Below are 17,851 nucleotides of genomic sequence, written 5' to 3'. Positions count from 1 at the left end.
ATTTTAAAGGATTTTACAGTATTTATTTCATAGCTTTATATTTTAAAGTAAACACTTGACTGTTCTCATCATACCACAAAGCAATTATTGTTTCCTTCTTAAAGAGATTGCAGCAAGGTAGTGTAGCACAGAAGAGCCGGTGCTGACGACCACGGGCTGTTCTTCTTTTCTTGCCTCAGAACAAGTGATTGTTGGAGATTTCACCGTCTCAGAGGTACTGGATCTTTGGTCCTTAGTTCTCCTTTGGGCAAAGAGTCTGCAGTATGGTCAAGGATGTCCTTTTCCTGTTTTGTATTTTGCAGAAATTCTTCACTATCCTTCTTGGCACTTATTTCTGAACCCATCTTCTGAGATTTACAGTTTTTCATTTTCTAAAGTTTTCAGAATTATCTAAGTCTTTATTTTTATTTATAGGCTCCTTTTGATCAATTTTCTTGATTTCTTTCGTTTTCTCCTTAATCAGCATTTTTCACTTCACTTCTCTTTTCTTTTTCTGCTTTACTTTCTTTCTTCATCAGAGAGATCAGAATCAGAGCCTGAAAGGGCATGGACGCGTTTCGAGTCTTCCGTAGTGCTGTGGTTGGTAGGGAGCCCTCTTTGACCAACATGGTTCAATTTAAACTTTTGGTCATGGAACATGGCTCGAAACCTCCTATCAGTTTTGACTTTTCTGTCATTTCCCAAAATCTGGGATCCTTTGAAACCCACCTAAACTGCTGGCCATTCATTATTTCTTGTTTGGATGACATTTTTAAAGTCTTACTGAAGAAATATCCAGAGAAACCAAGTAAAATCCCAGGGAGATCCTGTCAGAGAACCACACAGCTCTTCACTTCTCTTTTTGGATCCTGGTCTGAGCTCCTATCCCACAGTCTTATAAATATGCCCCTGGCTGTGTTACTTTATGATTTTTATCTTATATGTATATAAAACCTTCACTGCCCCTGTATTCTTTTAGGTATGAATTATGATATACATATAGTTTTACGTCCGTGAACAGCATTTCATTTAATTCAATTCCATTCCCTTAATAATGTATTTTCTGGGTACTGACTTGAATGGCTGTCTCTATCACATTGAAAATCTGGTTGTGTTCCAAATCCAGTGGCACAGGCCTGTCACCTCAGCTAGGCCAGAGCACAGGGAGGGAGATGGCAAGTTTAGTGCCTTGGTTCTGGAGTGAGCTCAAGGCCACCGTAAGCAACTTAGTGAGACTCTGTTCCAAAACAGATAAATAATTAAGCAAAGAGGGGCCAGATGTATGGCTCAGGTAGAGCACCATCTCCATGTGCAGGCCCTACAGTCTATCACCAACCCTGAGGAAAATGGATTTACAGTTGGATTTATTTGTACCTAGTTTTATTACCATTCTATACTTTAGAATAATGTGATTATTGTGATGAATTTAGCCTAACGTTTTCCTTAGATATATTTTTATCCAATTACACCTATAAATATTTAAGTTTTCAGATTTATTTATTTTATCTTATGTTTTGCTTGCATGTGTTTATGTGCGCTGTGTGCATTGCCTGTTGCCCGTGGAGGCCAGAAGAGGGCTCTAATCCCCTGGGACTAGAGACCATTCCTGGGATCTCTCTGCAAGACCAGTAAACACTCTTAACTGCTGAATGTCTTTCTAGCCCCTTAAGTTAAAAAAGAAAGAAAACCTTTATTTTTATTGTGTGTATATGGATGTCTTGCCTGCACAATAGTTGTACATCACACGCTTGCAGTGCCTGTGGTGGCCAGAAGAGGGCATTGGAACCCCTGAAACTGGAGTCAAAGGTGATTGTGAGCCTCCACTTGGGTGCTAGGAATTGAACCTGGGTCCTCTGGAAGAGCAGCCAGTGTTCTTATCCACTGTGCTACCTCCCCAGCCTCTTACCTAAAAATTTTAATATTGAGTAAAGTTTGATTTTCTGTAAGTATTTTCATTTATCATTAAATCTATAAGCATAAACATCAATTCCAGGGGATCTGTCTTAGTCAGGGTTACAATTGCTGTGATATAACACTATTATTAGCATCATAACACAGATGCAACTAAAAGGAAATATGAAGAAACTGGCTATTGCAATCGTGAGCACTTTCTCCAATGGGTCTGTTAGATTTTGTTAAATGGATGGACCACAACTGTCACTCACATCTTGTTGAGATATGTTCCGTTTCAAATTTATATTTATCAGACACTTTATTTGAATGAATAATCTGGCAGGCAAGAGTCATCTCTGGACAGTCTTTATATACTGAAATTTGGGGTGCAGCCTCTTGTCTGATGTAAGTGGGTCACAGGCTTAGGCCTGGAAGACTTCTTACAGAAACCCCTTTAAAAACAGCGTGTTTCAAAGTAACTGAGGAGTTACAGATTTCTGTGTTTTCTGCTCTCACCCCCTGGTGCTTTCTTTGCCCCCCACAGTGTAAAAGTCTCAGGGTTTTTTGTTTTGTTTTTTGTTTGTTTGCTTTAGGTTCCCAAGGTTAAAATACAACTACAGTCTGGATTAATTTAGTCCAGGTGTCTGTTACTCAGAGGTCTTTTATAAGGGAAACTTTCTCCAAATCTATCTTGGTATGGTTAAGGGTTTCCCTCTTACTCCTCCAGATTTCTGTTTTCTCTGTTATCTACCATTATTCTATCCCATGAATTCTTCAGCTCTTTATTGAGTGTCTGTCTTTAAATCTGTGTATCTCCCAGCATAACATTCTGGTTCTGGGTGGCCCTGCAGAGACATGACAGGCGTCTGGACTTGTCGGTGGAGACCCTGTTGTTAACTGGCCTTTTGTTTTTCCATAACTACCCCAAACCAGCAATCACAGAAACTCAACTGGTTGCAAAGGGTGAGAAGATCTATAGCATCAAGCCCATTAGTGAAGAAACAAGAAAGAAGTGGACCATGAGAAAGGGTTAAAGGTTTTCTAAAAATGTGAGATGTGGCTTTTGTCTGTTTGCTTGATTTTAGGTAAATAATAGAAAACTTGCTTTCAAACAGAAACGCTTATGTTTTGATTGATAATGGACACTTTTTTTAAAAGCTATCAGTGCACTGTTCACTGATGAGTTATTCCCAAAGACCACTGAAGATCTGGGGACACTGCAAAAGGCAGAATGATTGTTAGTAAACATTATGGCAAAAATGGCCAAATAGTGCATGGTGCAGGCATTTCAGCAACTGCTCAATACAAACATACAATATCCCTTTCCAAAGGGCATGTTCTAAATATGGCTGCTAGCAAGTCCCTGGTCCCATCCTTGGTTTAGAATTTTATTTTCCCTGATAAGAGTGGAGATTTGGAGAATGAAATCTCCAAACCATTTCTGGCTGTCTGTAAGAAAGGAGACAGTAGAAGCTTCCTTCATGAGTGTCAACCTTCCCCAGGGATCCCATGGGACTGATGCTAATGCATTTAGGTTAAAGCCACACAAAGCACAGTGGCCAAACTCACTCATTGGGGGTTCCCTTCTGGCCACAAAAGTGTCCCTGGCTGTCTGTAGGATAGGCCACTCTCCTGGGGTCACCATGTGTCCAAGCTGCGGGAGAAAAAAAAGGACAAAGTCTCCATCAGCAACATCTGGATGAAGGCAGTCTGATTTGAGAGATTCGAATTGCCACGGCAACGCTCACCTCTTCCCCCTCAGTCACAGAACATTATTGATTTTCTTCAAAGAGTAATTTCTTAATGAAAAGTAAAATAAAATATGGATGAATTGGTCTGAAAGCACGTTTTTCTTCTCTCCAGATTCATCTGGGTTGCAGCCAAAACATGAGGTAATGCACTTAGAAAATGACAGTTATTAAAATGAGGAGGAGAGGGCACAGACAAAAGCTCTCTTGGAAAAGAAGACGCCTTTTCTAAAGCTCAGGCACAAATGACTTCATGCCAGAGCTGATAGATTGACTCCAGGCAGAATGATGTAATGCTTTGGGGGTATACAGAAGTGAAAAACACTTAAAAATTCAGCAGAGTGAACCGACTAGTTCTCTGATTTCATAGGACATTCAAAAGGCAAACAAGGACACATCGGAGGCAGCCGGCAGGAAAGATCTGCCAGGCATTTGTCCGGTAATCTCGGAGCTTAATACAAATACCATGCGTCCCTGACCTCAGTATGATGAGGACTCAGCCGCGTTTTCTGGGGAGATGCTGGGCTCTGCTTCATGCAAACACATAGCTCTTTTTTGTTTGTTTCTGCATGGTTATAAACTTGGCCTGACAGGTAGATGACAGACCATCAGAATGTAGCGTCCATCACTACACTAGCTAATACTTGTTAATTCTAACTGAATTTTTCTACCTTCTCAAAGTTTGAAAAACACAGTTGTTGAAAGTCTAGGCTGCAGCTGAAAATCTATCATTTGCCTCTGATAACACTGATCGGCCATCTCCTGCCACACACTTATTGGATGTGACAGTTTGCCTTATAATTCAATCACCCTTATGTGTGTGACTGATGTGATTTGAGATGATAAAAAAATCAATTTTCCAGATGAGGACTGTAATAAGAAAGAGGATTTTTTTCTCAGTGTTTTTCTCATCAGCCCAAGCTTTCCTCTCCAGTGTCTAAGTTTCAGGAAGTTTCCCTCATCTACTTCTCTCTAATGTCACAGAGACCAAATCAGCTCCATCTTCGAATGCCGTCTTGTGAGATCTGAGCGGCTCTCCGCCACCATGTCTTCCTGTCCTTATTTTCCAGAATAAAGAAAGAACTGTAAATCGGTATGTAAACAACATCCAAGTGCTCAGTGCTCAGTGAGATCCTTATTACACTGTCTCTGTTCTTTGGTTTGTCACATACTGGTGAACCCTAATAAAGAGATCCAATTTTATCCAACTCTATGCTTCACTGTGTCTTTTTCAGCTTTATCCTAAAATGTTTTATCCTGTTTTCCTAAATAATCATTAACTGAGAATTAGGCATCTGACTCCTTTTATATAATTTTACTCTTGATGATTTCATGCATACATGCAATGCAATGTGACCACCTCCACCCAACTGCCCCTCCAACTCTCCCCATATTAACTTTATGTCTTCTTTTTTAATAACCCAGAAAGTCCAGTTAGTGTTGCTCATATGTACATGGGTGTGGAGCCATTCAGAGGAATATGAGCAACCAGTGCCACACCCTCAAAGAGGATGATACTCCCTTCTCTTGGAATTGTCAATGGCCAAAAGTTCCTCAGTAAGGACTGAGGCCTGGAGAGTATCCACCATATTTAGGTATCTATTTCTTATTATCTATAACCCAGATCAAATTATTGACTTATTTTGAATCTCAACTTTCTAATTAGTTACTAAAGCACAGATGGTATAAAATGCATAGAATATTGAGGCTACAAAAGGAGATAACGGAAATGGAACATCTGGTATGCGCTCAGAATCCACCATGGATTCAGTAATGCTAGCTCTTCAATTTCTCCAAAATCAACATCTGAAACCAGACTTCGATGCATGTGCTTTGTTTGGAGATGGGGACGGCTCTAGAAGCTTCCACAGGGGCAATTGACTGGATTCTGGAAAGGTTAAGGATGATAAAGGAGACAAGAAAAAGCAGGACACTGTGGCAGGCAGCTGTGGTCATCCGAGAACTTCTTCTGCTCGTGCTTGTGGGGAGCCATTACACACTTGCCCATAACTGTAAGCACAAGCTGATGGGCTGAGAGGAAGTGGGGTCCCCCATCAGTAGCAGCTGCCATGGTTTCTTTTCCCCTTTACATCATCGACCAGCTAATTAAAGACTTCCTAAGTGACCACTCTGTTGTGGGTCAGAGGCCATCCCTGGGATGAATGCGCGTCAGAGTTCTCAAAGAGAATGGGGAGAGGAGGACCCAGAGAAGAAGTGGGACTTGAGAGAGACTCTGAAAAGTGGTTAAGATTTGAACACGGAAAGAGCCGTGTGATGATAGAAGCTTCTCTGTATTATCTGCTTGTGATGGGTCGGAGAGTCATGTGACTCATGCATCTCACAGTAACTCTAAGAGGTTGCCATTCTTTTAATCTAAGTTCTGTATTAGAGTTTATTTCTCAAAATAACACATTTCTGCCGGGCGGTGGTGGCGCACGCCTTTAATCCCAGCACTCGGGAGGCAGAGCCAGGCGGATCTCTGTGAGTTCGAGGCCAGCCTGGTCTCCAAAGCGAGTTCCAGAAAAGGCGCAAAGCTACACAGAGAAACCCTGTCTCGAAAAACCAAAAAAAAAAAAAAAAAAAAAAACCACATTTCTTAAGTGTATATAACCAGAGCTTAAGGTTAGGTTTGTTGCTTCATGAGGCCTTTGGTTTTATCCACCAGACTACAGTGGCAAGAAAGCTAAAATAGATGAAATAAATAGAAAATATTTCCATAATAAAAAATATAGATACATTAAATATTAAAAAAAGAATTCCTTAATGAAAAGGTTTGAATAGATTAAATAATGAAGCCTCCTGATGTGAATAAATTAGGAGTAAGCTTGTTTTAGTTTCTTTTCTTTTTTCTTTTTTTTAAAGAAAAAAATTTTAATTCATTTTACATACCAAAGATCCCCCTCTTCCCTCCTCCCACCCCTTCAGCCTCCCCCTCCCAATCCACCCCCCATTCCATCCTACAATAAGGTAAGGCCTTCTATGGGGAGGTACACTTAGTAGAGACATGTCCCAGTCCCTCCCCCTGCCTCAAGGCTGTGCAAGGCATCCCATCATAGAAGTGGGCTCCAAAAGACCTGCTCATGCACCAGGGATGGGTCCTGATCCTACTACCAGGGGGCCCCTTAAGTCGATCACGCCACACAATTGTCTCGCTATGCAGAGGGCCCAGTCCAGTCTCATGCAGGCTCCACAGTTGTTGATCCAGATTTCATGAGTTCTCACCAGCTGTTCCAGCTGTCTCCGTAGGTTTCCCCATCATGATCCTGATGCCCCCTGCTCACAGAATCCCTCTTTTCTCTCTTTGGCCAGACATGGTATGTACCCACTCATAAGTAGATACTAGATGTAAAGCAAAGGATAACCAGACTACAACCTACAGCTCCAGAGAAGTTAGCTAACAAGGAGGACCCAAAGAGAGATGCATGGATGGCCCTGGGAAGGGAAATAGAGGAGATCTCCATGAGTAAACTGGGGATAAGGGGTGGTCAGTGCAGGGTAGGGGATGGGGAATGAGAATGTGGTGGAATGCGATGGTCAAGCTGGAACAGAGATGGAGTGAGAGAGCAATGAAAGAGATATCATGACAGAGGGAGACATCATGGGTATAGTGAGAAACCAGGTGCCAGGGAAGTTCCTAGGAATTCACAGGGATGATCCCAGCTTAGACTACTGGCAACAGTGGAAAGGATGCCTGAACTGGCTTACCCCAGTAATCAGATCAGTGAATACCCTAACTGTCATCATAGAGCCTTTCTCCAGTGACTGATGGAGGCAGATGCAGAGATCAACAGCCAAACACCAGGGCAAGCTCCAGGAGTCCAGTACTTTTTTTTTTTTTTTTTTTTTTTTTTTTTTTTTTTTTTGAATACCATGATAAAAGGCAACTCAAGGGAGAACGGGCTTAGTTTAGCTCACAGTTCCATGTTATCGTTGCAGAGAAGTCGAGGCAGGAACTTAAAGCAGCTAGTCACATGACATCCACAGTCAACTGTAGTGGGTAGCTGTTCCAGCTTTGACCTGGAAGTACTACCTCCAGTGAGGCTTCCAGTAACTGTCATGCCTACCTATGACCTGCCCCTGAGGCGGGGCTGGACAGGAGCCCTTAAGACTGGATGTACTGGTGCTCTTGGTTCCTGGTGATCCTGGATGCTGGATGGTAGACCGAGCAGAGTTCTCCAGAGAACACCGCTGGACTGCTCTTCACCTCTCCCGGATCCTGTAGCCTATCCCTTTACTTGTTGTAAGTTACCCCAAATAAACCTCCCTTTTAACTACGTGGAGTTGCCTTAATAAATCCCCCAATAGTCAACAACAGAGAGAATGAGCCGTGCATGTCTGTGCTCAGCTCCATTGCTCCACTCTGACAGAACCCAGGACCTCCTGAGTGGGTGGCAGTGCTGCCCACTTTAAGGTTGCCTCTCCTACATCAGCTGAGGTCATCAAAACAACACCTCCCAGGCACGCACAGGCCAACCTGTCTAGACAGCCCCCAATGAGACTCTCTTCCAAGGTGATTCCAAGTTGTGCAGAGCTGACAATTATAACTAACCACGGCAGAGCTTGTTAATAGTAAGAACTATGGTTGGGAAATGAAGTGTCCCTCCAATGTCTACGGAATCCATAGTGCAGAATGTTCAGTGTGGAGGACCCTGGAAGGTGATTGGCTCTTGAGGACTCTGAAGTAATTTGTGGGTTAGCCCATTGACAGCTCTGTGATTTGAAGGCATTGTTAAAGGCAGTGGGAAGCTTAGGCAGGAGACCTACCTGAAGGAAGTAGGTCACTGAGGGAAGTGTTGCTGGTGGGCTAATATCTTCTCTCTGGCCCTCTTATCTTCCCTCTGCTTCCTGTCCACACTGAGGAAAGCACCCAGTGTTCCCAGCATGATTTTAAGCCTCGTCTCAGGCACAGCACGGAAGCAGCTGACCCTGGACTGAATCATGAGCCGGCGAAGTCTTTCCTCTTTCCTCACTCTTGCAGCTATTTGCCATGGTGATGAAAAGGCTGACTCACACCTCCAGAGACAAGAGCAAGAGGTAAAGACGAAGGTGTCCAAGGAAGAATTCCCTTTCCCAACTCCCGGTGCTGCCCTGTGGCCATGTTTACTGAGTAGCTTCTACCTTCCCCACTCAGCTGTGATGAGGAGGCCTGGCCACAGATGGTGTGTGTTTGAGCTGCAAGTGCTCCAAGCTGCTAGCCGAGGAGGAAAGGCAATGCGGCAACATAAGCCATGTTTGACGCTGTTCACAAAGTCAGGGCATCCACGTTTTACTTCATTCACGGACGTTTTCTACACATGGAATTTCCAGAACAGGCTGTCTGGTGTAGAAGTCACATGTTCACTAAGAACTAAATGAGTTATTAGAACAGACACAGGCTATCAGCAGTCATGTGTCCACTAGGAACTAAATGGATTATCAGAACAGACACAAGCTATGAGTGCAAAATACATGACTTGTTTTATTTTATATTTTGAGACAGGGTCTAACGTATGCTAGACTAGACTACAGACATAGTGCTGGGATCATAGGTGTGTACCACCATGCCTAGTTCATGTGGTGCTGGGGATTGAACCTGGGGTGCTAGGGATGCTGTGAATGTGTTGCTCTGATTGATTGATTGATTGATTGATTGATTGATAAATAAAATGCTGTTTGGCCAGTAGCCAGGCAGGAAGTACAGGATAGGTGGGACAAAGAGAGAGGAAAATTCTGGGAAGAGGAAGGTTGAGTCAGGAATCGCCAGCCAGACACAGTGGAAGCAAGATGTGAAGGCAGAATTGGGAAAAGGTACCAAGCCACATGGTGCTGTGGGGATGGTCTGTATGTCAAGTGTGTTGCTGATTGGTCAATAAATAAATCACTGATTGGCCAGTGGCCAGGCAGGAAGTATAGGTGGGACAAGGAGGAGAAAAAACTGGGAAGTGGAAGGCTGAGTCAGAGAGAGACTGCCAGCCGCCATGATGAGAAACAGCATGTGAAGATGCCGGTAAGCCACGAGCCACGTGGCAAGGTATAGATTTATAGAAATGGATTAATTTAAGCTCTAAGAACAGTTAGCAAGAAGCCTGCCATGGCCATACAGTTTGTAACCAATATAAGTCTCTGTGTTTACTTGGTCGGGTCTGAGTGGCTGTGGGACTGGCAGGTGAGAGAGATTTGTCCTGACTGTGGGCCAGGCAGGAAAACTCTAGCTACAACATGGCTAAACATAAATAAGAATTATGGGTTAATTTAAGTGTAAGAGCTAGTCAGTAATAAGCTTGAGCCAATGGCCATACAGTTTGTAAATAATATAAGCCTCTGTGTGTTTATTTGGGTCCAAGCAGCTGCAGGACTGGTGGGTGAGAGAGATTCGTTCTGACCACCGGCAGGCTGGACACAGGAATACTTCAGCAACACTGGGGTTTTATGTATATTAGGCAAGCATATTTTAAACATAATATGGACGAAATTGTTATTAACTCACTGAAATAAATTCACTTTTTTTGATACTCTCAAATGTGGAAAATTGGAGATTATACATGTCATTCAAGATGTCATCTCCCTGTCAGATCTGGTCTAGAAAATATCTTCATAAATGTGGGCATCTTGTACAAGGTGGTGAACAGTATAGTTACATTGTTGATCTATCTAATAAGTCACCCAAAAACCTATAGTATCCAACACATCATTGTTATAACAAATACTTTACCTGTCCCTTTTAAAATCTGACAATAATAGTCACTAATAAAATAACATTTTTCTTTTCAAAAAGCCAATGTTCAGGTAACGGTGGTTCAAGGAGGGAGAAGCAGTTTTCTTTAAGGTGTGGCCTGTGGTTTGTCCACTGTGCTCTAGTGGATGGCCTCATCTTGGAGTTTTTTTTTTTTTTAAATGGACATGAAGAGGCTGATTCAGAGAAGAGTTAGAGGGAAGATTTGGGGTGAATATGATCAAAATACATGTATGAAATTCTCAAAAAATTAATAAAAAAATCATATTTTAAGAGTAAACACAATGTCCCTAATTAATATAAATGAGAAATAGGAAGTATTTGGAAATTAAATAATATGCATGCTGGCACACAGAAGCTCAGGTTCAAACAGCAGGCAGAGTGGGGTAAGCTGTGATTCCTACAGTTAGAATTTCTCCTTCTAAAGGTGCTTTGAAAGTGAACTGTACTTGTGACCTGCTTTTAAGAAACAGAATGTGAAGTAGTGGTGGCCTTCAAGAGTAAAAACAGAGGAATAGATGAGGGGGGGCAGAGGGAAGATGGGGGGAGAGGGACTGGGAGGAGAGCAAGGAGGGGAAACAGATCAGATTGTAAAACAAACAAATATATATTAAAAGAGTAGGAAACATAACTGGAAAAAAAAAAAGTCAATGAAATGATTCCTAATGATATTGTGCTTTACTCCTAGGCAAGAGTCTAGCAGAGAGGCTTCATCCAGCAACTGATGGAAACAGCTGCAGACCCACAGGCAAATATTAGGCAGAGCTCAGGGAATCCTGTGGAAGAGGAGGGGAAGCATTGTAGGAGCCAGTGGGGTCAAGGGTACCACAAGAACATGGCCCACAGAATCAGCTAACTGGCTCACAGGGGCTCACAGAGACTGAAGGGACAGTCAGGGAGCCTGTGTAGATCTGACCTAGGTCCTCGGCATATGCTAAGTTGTGGTTGTGTAGCCTGCTGTTCCTGTGGAACGCCTCACAGCGGGAGTCAGCTGTCTGACTCTTTTGCCTGCTTTTGGGACCCTTTTCCTCCTACTGGGTGCCTCTTCCAGCCTTGATATGAGGGTCTGTGCCTAGTCTTATTGTAACCATGTTTGGTTGACATCCCTGGGAGGCCTGCCCTTTTCTGAAGGGAAACAGAGAGGAGTGGATCTGGGGGAGGGGGAAGTAGGGGTGAGAGACTGGGAGGAGAAGAGGAGGGGAAACTGTAGTTGTGATGTAATATATGAGAGAATAACAATAATAATAAAGAGTAGGTCATATAAGGCACTGCAGCATCTCCCCTGTTGGTCCCTATTCCTGCTCTCTAGCCCTAGGGGATGATGCTACCTGAAGACACTCAGCCCCATAGAAAAGCCCACATGAGGGAGGCTAGTGCCTATATTCCCAGCACTTGGGATAGAAGCCACTCTGGGCTCTATGATGAGTTCGGGCCTTTCTGGGCTGTAGCATTGTAGGAACCACAAGGGAAGGTGTGAGAGACAAAGTAGAACAGTGTTGTGGGGTTCCAGCTTGCCCTCTACCTCATCATACTTCTTCAGTAATTAAAAGTCACACATCCTGGTGGTAAGAGTGTAAACTCTAGAATTAAACTGCCTGGGTTATGAAGATAAACAAAACCAAATAACAGTTTGCAGAGCAATTTATACACACTTGAATCAATCATTTTATTCCCTTCATTAGCCTACTGTTTTAAAAGTAATGTGTGTGTGCACGTGCGTATGCTTATGTGGTATGTGTGTGTGTGTGTGTGGTGTGTGTGAGTGCATAATGGGGCTGGAAGTCAACTTTAGTTGTCATCCTCAGGTGTTGTCCACCATGTTTTTTGAGCCAGGGTCTCTTTCACCTGGAACTCACCAATTCTGCTGGGTTGACTGTCCAGTGAGCTCCACAGATCCATCTGTGCAGCTTCCCCAGAGCTGGGTTTCAGGTGTGCACCACCACACCCAGCTTTTTAAGTGGGCCGTGGGGATTGGATTAGGTGTTCATGCTTATGGGGCAAGCACCTAACTGAAGGCACCATCTCACCAGCTCCTAGAAATGACTTTAAAAGATCACTTGGGCTGAATCTGATGCAGACTTATATGGCGTGTGTATTTGTGGTGGGGATGGGGAAGAGGAGCAAAAATTGTACACAAGGGAAAGTCTTATTTGAGCAAATGACCTCATCACTCATCTCAAGGAAATATTTATCCCTGAAAGTCGAGGAGAGCATGTGTTAGTGTCTAACCTCCTCTCTCATTTTCAGATGTTCTCAAAGCAAGCTCCAGCTGTGCTTTGGGGTTGAGCTGAAAAGTAGCAGCCATGACAAAGCCCCCTGTCAAGGAGAAAATGATCAGATCTGACTGCTCACACTGACACTTAAAAATTAACTGCAAATCTGTTTGGGGCAGCAGCTAAGGCATTTGGTATGCACTTGCTGCACGGGGATGTTGGCTCTCAGGCCAGTAGTGTGTACCCCTTAAAGGTACATCTTAATTGTTTTAACATGTGAGGAACAGGCCTGCCAAATTGTACTTATGGCTTTTTAACACAAGCAGTTTACAAATACGGTGAAGCAGATAACAGGGTGCACGAAGCCGGATCTGAGGATCTGCATTGTTGACAGAGCTGCCAGAAAGGGCTTTGGGAAGCAGGCCTGTCTCCAGCTGCCTGGGTTAGAAAATGTCATTTCACAGGTGCCTGCCTCTTCCACTCAGTGGTGAGTTTAGGGTCCTGTTCTTGAGTGCAAGCCAGTCCCCCTTATGCTAACAGCACTTCAAGAAATCTGAAAAGCACAGGTGTTCACAGCCAAACCCAATCAAGGGTCATAATCATTCAGTACTGCAGACAAGCTCAAATCTTGGCCCAAACCCAAACATTTCCTTCTTAAACTGAAAACTTCTGAAACAGAAGTGTGAGCATGTGATTTAGTTTATAAACATGTCTGCATTCATAAAGAAAGCAAGAGGACATGTGACATTGGCCCTTATCATCCTGTTAGTGCACAACACATTTTTCATTAATAAAAATGTGGTAGAACTATTCTCAAAATTGCTGTGGGATGGTCTGTATGCCAAATTACTCTGATTGGTCAATAAATAAAACACTGATTGGCCAGTGGCTAGGCAGGAAGTATAGGCGGGACTAACAGAGAGGAGAAAAGAAAGAACAGGAAGGCGGAAGGAGACAGTGCCAGCCATGACAAGCAGCATGTGAAGATGCTGGTAAGCCACGAGCCATGTGGCAAGGTATAGATTTATGGAAACGGATTAAGTTAAGATGTAAGAACTAGATAGCTAGAAGCCTGAGCCATTAGGCTAAACAATTTAAACAATATAAGTCTCTGTGTTTACTTGGTTGGGTCTGAGTGGCTGTGGGACTGGCAGGGGAGAGAGATTTGTCCTGACTGTGGGCCAGGCAGGAAAACTCTAGTTACAAATGGCGCCCAATGTGGGGCAAGAGTTTCCATCTAAAACCTGAGTAAAAAGATTCTAAAATGAAGCTAGAAACAGTTCATAGTTGTCTCTTTCAAGTTAGTGGCAGTCTGCGTGTTTGAGCTACTATGATGGGTTCCTGGCGTGTGTGCTCAACATGCAGTATGGCGGGAATGAGGCCTCTGCAAGTGGCACATTAAGCTGCGTGGTGGATTTAGCCTTTGCTAGTACAAAACAAAAAGAGGTTTCTGGGCTACACGCTGCTTGGATAGAAGCATAGACCCACTATTTCTGAGAGTTGATGGCTCCAAGAGCTGGCGGAAAATGTACCACTGCCATGTTGGGAAGCTGAAGTGGGTGGAGCCAGCAGTCATAGCGCCAGTGCCGTTTCAGGCTTAGAAGGCTGCAGTTTAAAGCAGTAGGCCCAAGGCAATATAAAAAATAAGCCACGTAAAGATGGCTACCACACAGAGAATCTGGATTATGTTCTCTTTGATATTTGTAACTGAAGAAAAACATTTGATTGCAAAAGCTGTTGAGTTATGCCAAAATGTATATTTTAAAGGTACCTTGACTTCAAAATTTGGATGTAAGGATATGTTGCTTTGGAAAGGAGGCTCTGCTTTTGTTTCCAAAGAAAGCCAGAGGCAATGGATTTGTTCCAGATTAAGATACATCAGGTTTGACCTGCCAAGACCCCCTAAAAGGTCTCTGATGACACCAAGGCTCAGATGATCCAACATCCAGAATGGTTTGAAGGCAACTGGCTCAGACACTACACCCTCATGGACTACTCCATAATCCTAAAATTTTCTTTGTGTCCCCATAAGATACAGTGCCCCCCTCCAGCAGGAAGTAGTAAGAGAAGCTACACCCAAATTCCCAAATGTACCAAGCTGGCTTTGGAGATGTGTAAAAGTTAAAACCTTCCTCTTTAAAAAAAAAAAAAAAAAAAAAAAAAAAGAAGAAGAAAGGAAAGGGGAAGTGCTGTGGGATGGTCTGTATATCAAATTACTCTGATTGGTCAATAAATAAAACACTGATTGGCCAGTGGCTAGGCAGGAAGTATAGGCGGGACTAACAGAGAGGAGAAAAGAAAGAACAGGAAGGCAGAAGGAGACACTGCCAGCCACCGCCATGACAAGCAGCATGTGAAGATGCTGGTAAGCCACGAGCCACGTGGCAAGGTATAGATTTATGGAAATGGATTAATTTAAGCTATAAGAACAGTTAGCAAGAAGCCTGCTATGGCCATACAGTTTGCAAGCAATGTAAGTCTCTGTGTTTACTTGGTTGGGTCTGAGCGGCTATGGGACTGGCGGGTGACGGAGATTTGTCCTGACTGTGGGCCAGGCAGGAAAACTCTAGCTACACAAAATAATGGAAATAAATTATTAAAATTTTCCTCTTAACTGAAGGCATTATTTTACTTTTGGTAAAACAATGTTTCTTAGCTATGACTTGACAAGTAGGTTCATTTTGGTCTTAGAGTAAAGAAATGGCATGACATGGCCCCTGTGGCCAGTTCCCTCTAACAATGGACATTTCAGTATATCTGCTTCTAAGAGAGAACCATAGGATGCCTGGTGGAGTGCAGAGGTGACCAGTGGTGAGGCGGGTGTGGGGAAGGGGAGCCCCTTTGGCCTTGCAGGTGGGAATACAATTAGCTCAATTATCGTGGAAAACAAGTTGTTCAAAACACTGAAGTTAGAATTACCAGCAACCCCCTTCTGGGGACACATCTGAGGACAAGTAAAGAGGTGTCTGCATTGCCATGTTGACTGGCAGTGTTATTCACAATATCCAAGACACAGAAACAAGCCGAGAACCTGTCAACAGGTGAATGGTTAAGGGAAGTGTGTACACACACACACTGAATATGCATATAAATATCATTAAAGAAAGGAATTGCACTGCTGTGGCAATGGGGGTGAACTCAGAGGCACAGAAAAGCAACCGAATTTCACTTGATCTCACTCATATGTGAACTCTAACAACAATCAAAGCAGAAAGCAGACTGCAGCTACCAGAAGTGAGGGGATGGGGAAGGTGGGGAGGCACAGATCAAGAGATACAAATGTGAAGTAAAACAGGACATGGCAGCAACAGCTGGTTTAGGAAGGACACATAATTCATAATCCTCTTCAGGTGCAATGTTTATCTGAATGAGAAGGCTTCAAGGCCTTGAGGTGGGTGAGATTAGATAGAAACAATACAATTAAACATGATGGGGCCTTAAAGGAAAGGGAAGGAGCGGCTTCCCTTCAACACCTAGGGAGGAGTTCCATCTAGAGGGAGAGAGGAAGGGGGAGAGGAGGGAGGGAAATGACAGTGGAAGGGAAGCGGGGAGGGAGAGAATGCCATTATTTTGGGGGCAGGCAAAGGAACCTCTTCAGAGAACAGCCTTTATCTCTGAACCAAATCCCTGATCTATCTCAGTGAGGAGTCTTGGATCAATCCCCAGATCAGGAAAAGCCTGACTTTTCATAACCTTTCAGAGGTAGAGGGAAGTTTCACACCACAAGATATAGTTCAGCATAGCGTACATGGCAGAGAGCTTGGAGAAGTCGGGAATCATAGAGTGAGAGCATCAAGTCACGGCACAGATGCCTTGACTCTGTGCCGGAGAGAACTGAAGGGAGCGTGAGATCAGGACTACAAGTGTTCTAACAGTAAGTCTGGGTTCAATAGGGATGATGTCTAGAGACCAGCATACAGTGTGGTATGTGCTTTGCATACTTGAAAATTTTCTCAAAGAGCACATCATAAGTATTTTCTCCCCCTTGCCAAAGGTAATTGCACCAAGGAATGAATATTAATCAGCTTAATTATGATATTAATTATGCAAGCTATACTAATAGCAAAATGCCAGGCTGGGAACATAGCTCAGTTGAAAGAATGCTTTTTGTTGCATGTAAGTCTCTGAGTTCAATCTCCAGTTAAAAAGCCTCCATGTTGTACATCTCAAATACCTACAATATTTTGTCAATTGTACATTAATAAATCTAAAAATGAAATGACCAAATTAAATTTATAATGTTTAACTATACTTACTTGAATAGAAACAGTCCATGCTTTTCTATACAGACAGAATCAAAAAGCATTCTAGAATTATCTTTGTTCTTGTATAGGTCACATGAGTGAGTGACCTTGCTCAGGGATAGGAGCTTTCTCCCTTCTTTATACCCTGATGGGAAAAGACCAATTTGTTCTAAGAGATGAATGGGATAACCCATCAAAATTCCTGGGACTTCACATCAGGATAGACCTAACTTTTCAGCTAGGTCTCCTGACCAAAATGGACACAAATACCCCAAGCTAACGCCACAGAGACAATGCTATACTTCAGGTCTTGCTAAGCAAGGCTCCTGCTTCCTGATTCCAGGCTCTGTCTGATTCTCTGCTGTTTTTCCTTTAGGTACACTGTCTTAAGGTGCCTGCATTCCCTCATAGTCTGAGGAGTTGGGGATTTGGGGGAAAGTTTGGCTTTTACTTGGGGTCTCTCAGATAGAAAGTCAGTGGTCCAATAGGGGTAATTAGCTCAGGATGCCCAGTTCAGACTGTTGTTCAGACCCCTCCACCCATCCTGGAGGCTTTTTCATTACTCTTGGGTTTCTCACAGTAGGAGGACACAGTTCTGGGCTTGCCTGCATGAATGTCCCTATTAACTTCCCATCTTCTCAGCTAATAAGGTTAATTACTCCAAGAAAACATTAAAAACCAAAACGGACTCTGGGCTCCAACCTGAGATACTTGTTAAGGAAATGTAACAGTGGGCTAACCTGTTCAACTGAAAATGTACTTAGAGAGAAAAACAAAATGGAAATTCGTTGAATGTTAAAACTGCGGTGTTTTTATATGTGTAATGTTAGCCCAAGGTTTGCAGAAAACAATTTGCATAACAAGAATTCCTATTCTTTTTTCTAGTTAATGCAGCAACCACTTGTGAAAGAGGGCAAAGGGAGTTATTACCATAAATGTTCACGTGATCATTCAGGGAGACTGGATTCCCTTCTACCCAGACTCCACTCCATCCACTCAGTCAGGAATTCTCTTCCTGTCAGCTGAATGCCATGTGCCTTTCTCACATGCAAATATCATCCT

General features: G+C 43.1%; 1 protein-coding gene across 6 annotated transcripts in view; it reads right to left on the bottom strand.

Annotated features, from left to right (window-relative positions):
• The window catches only part of Slc44a5 (solute carrier family 44 member 5), a 316,279-nt gene that overhangs the window by 49,313 nt on the left and 249,115 nt on the right, over window positions 1-17,851 (bottom strand). For all 6 annotated transcript variants that reach the window (XM_052730288.1, XM_052730286.1, XM_052730290.1 and 3 more), the window contains one exon: window positions 3,442-3,526. In XM_052730288.1, the coding sequence (XP_052586248.1) occupies window positions 3,442-3,526 (85 nt within the window). The remainder of the gene's footprint in view (window positions 1-3,441; window positions 3,527-17,851) is intronic.

This window comes from Peromyscus californicus, unplaced genomic scaffold (assembly GCF_007827085.1).
Source record: "Peromyscus californicus insignis strain IS unplaced genomic scaffold, ASM782708v3 Scaffold_9__1_contigs__length_137607984, whole genome shotgun sequence".
NCBI lineage: Eukaryota > Metazoa > Chordata > Mammalia > Rodentia > Cricetidae > Peromyscus > Peromyscus californicus.
The sequence above is the reverse complement of the archived record's forward strand: the minus strand, read 5'-3'. Positions and strand labels throughout refer to the sequence as shown.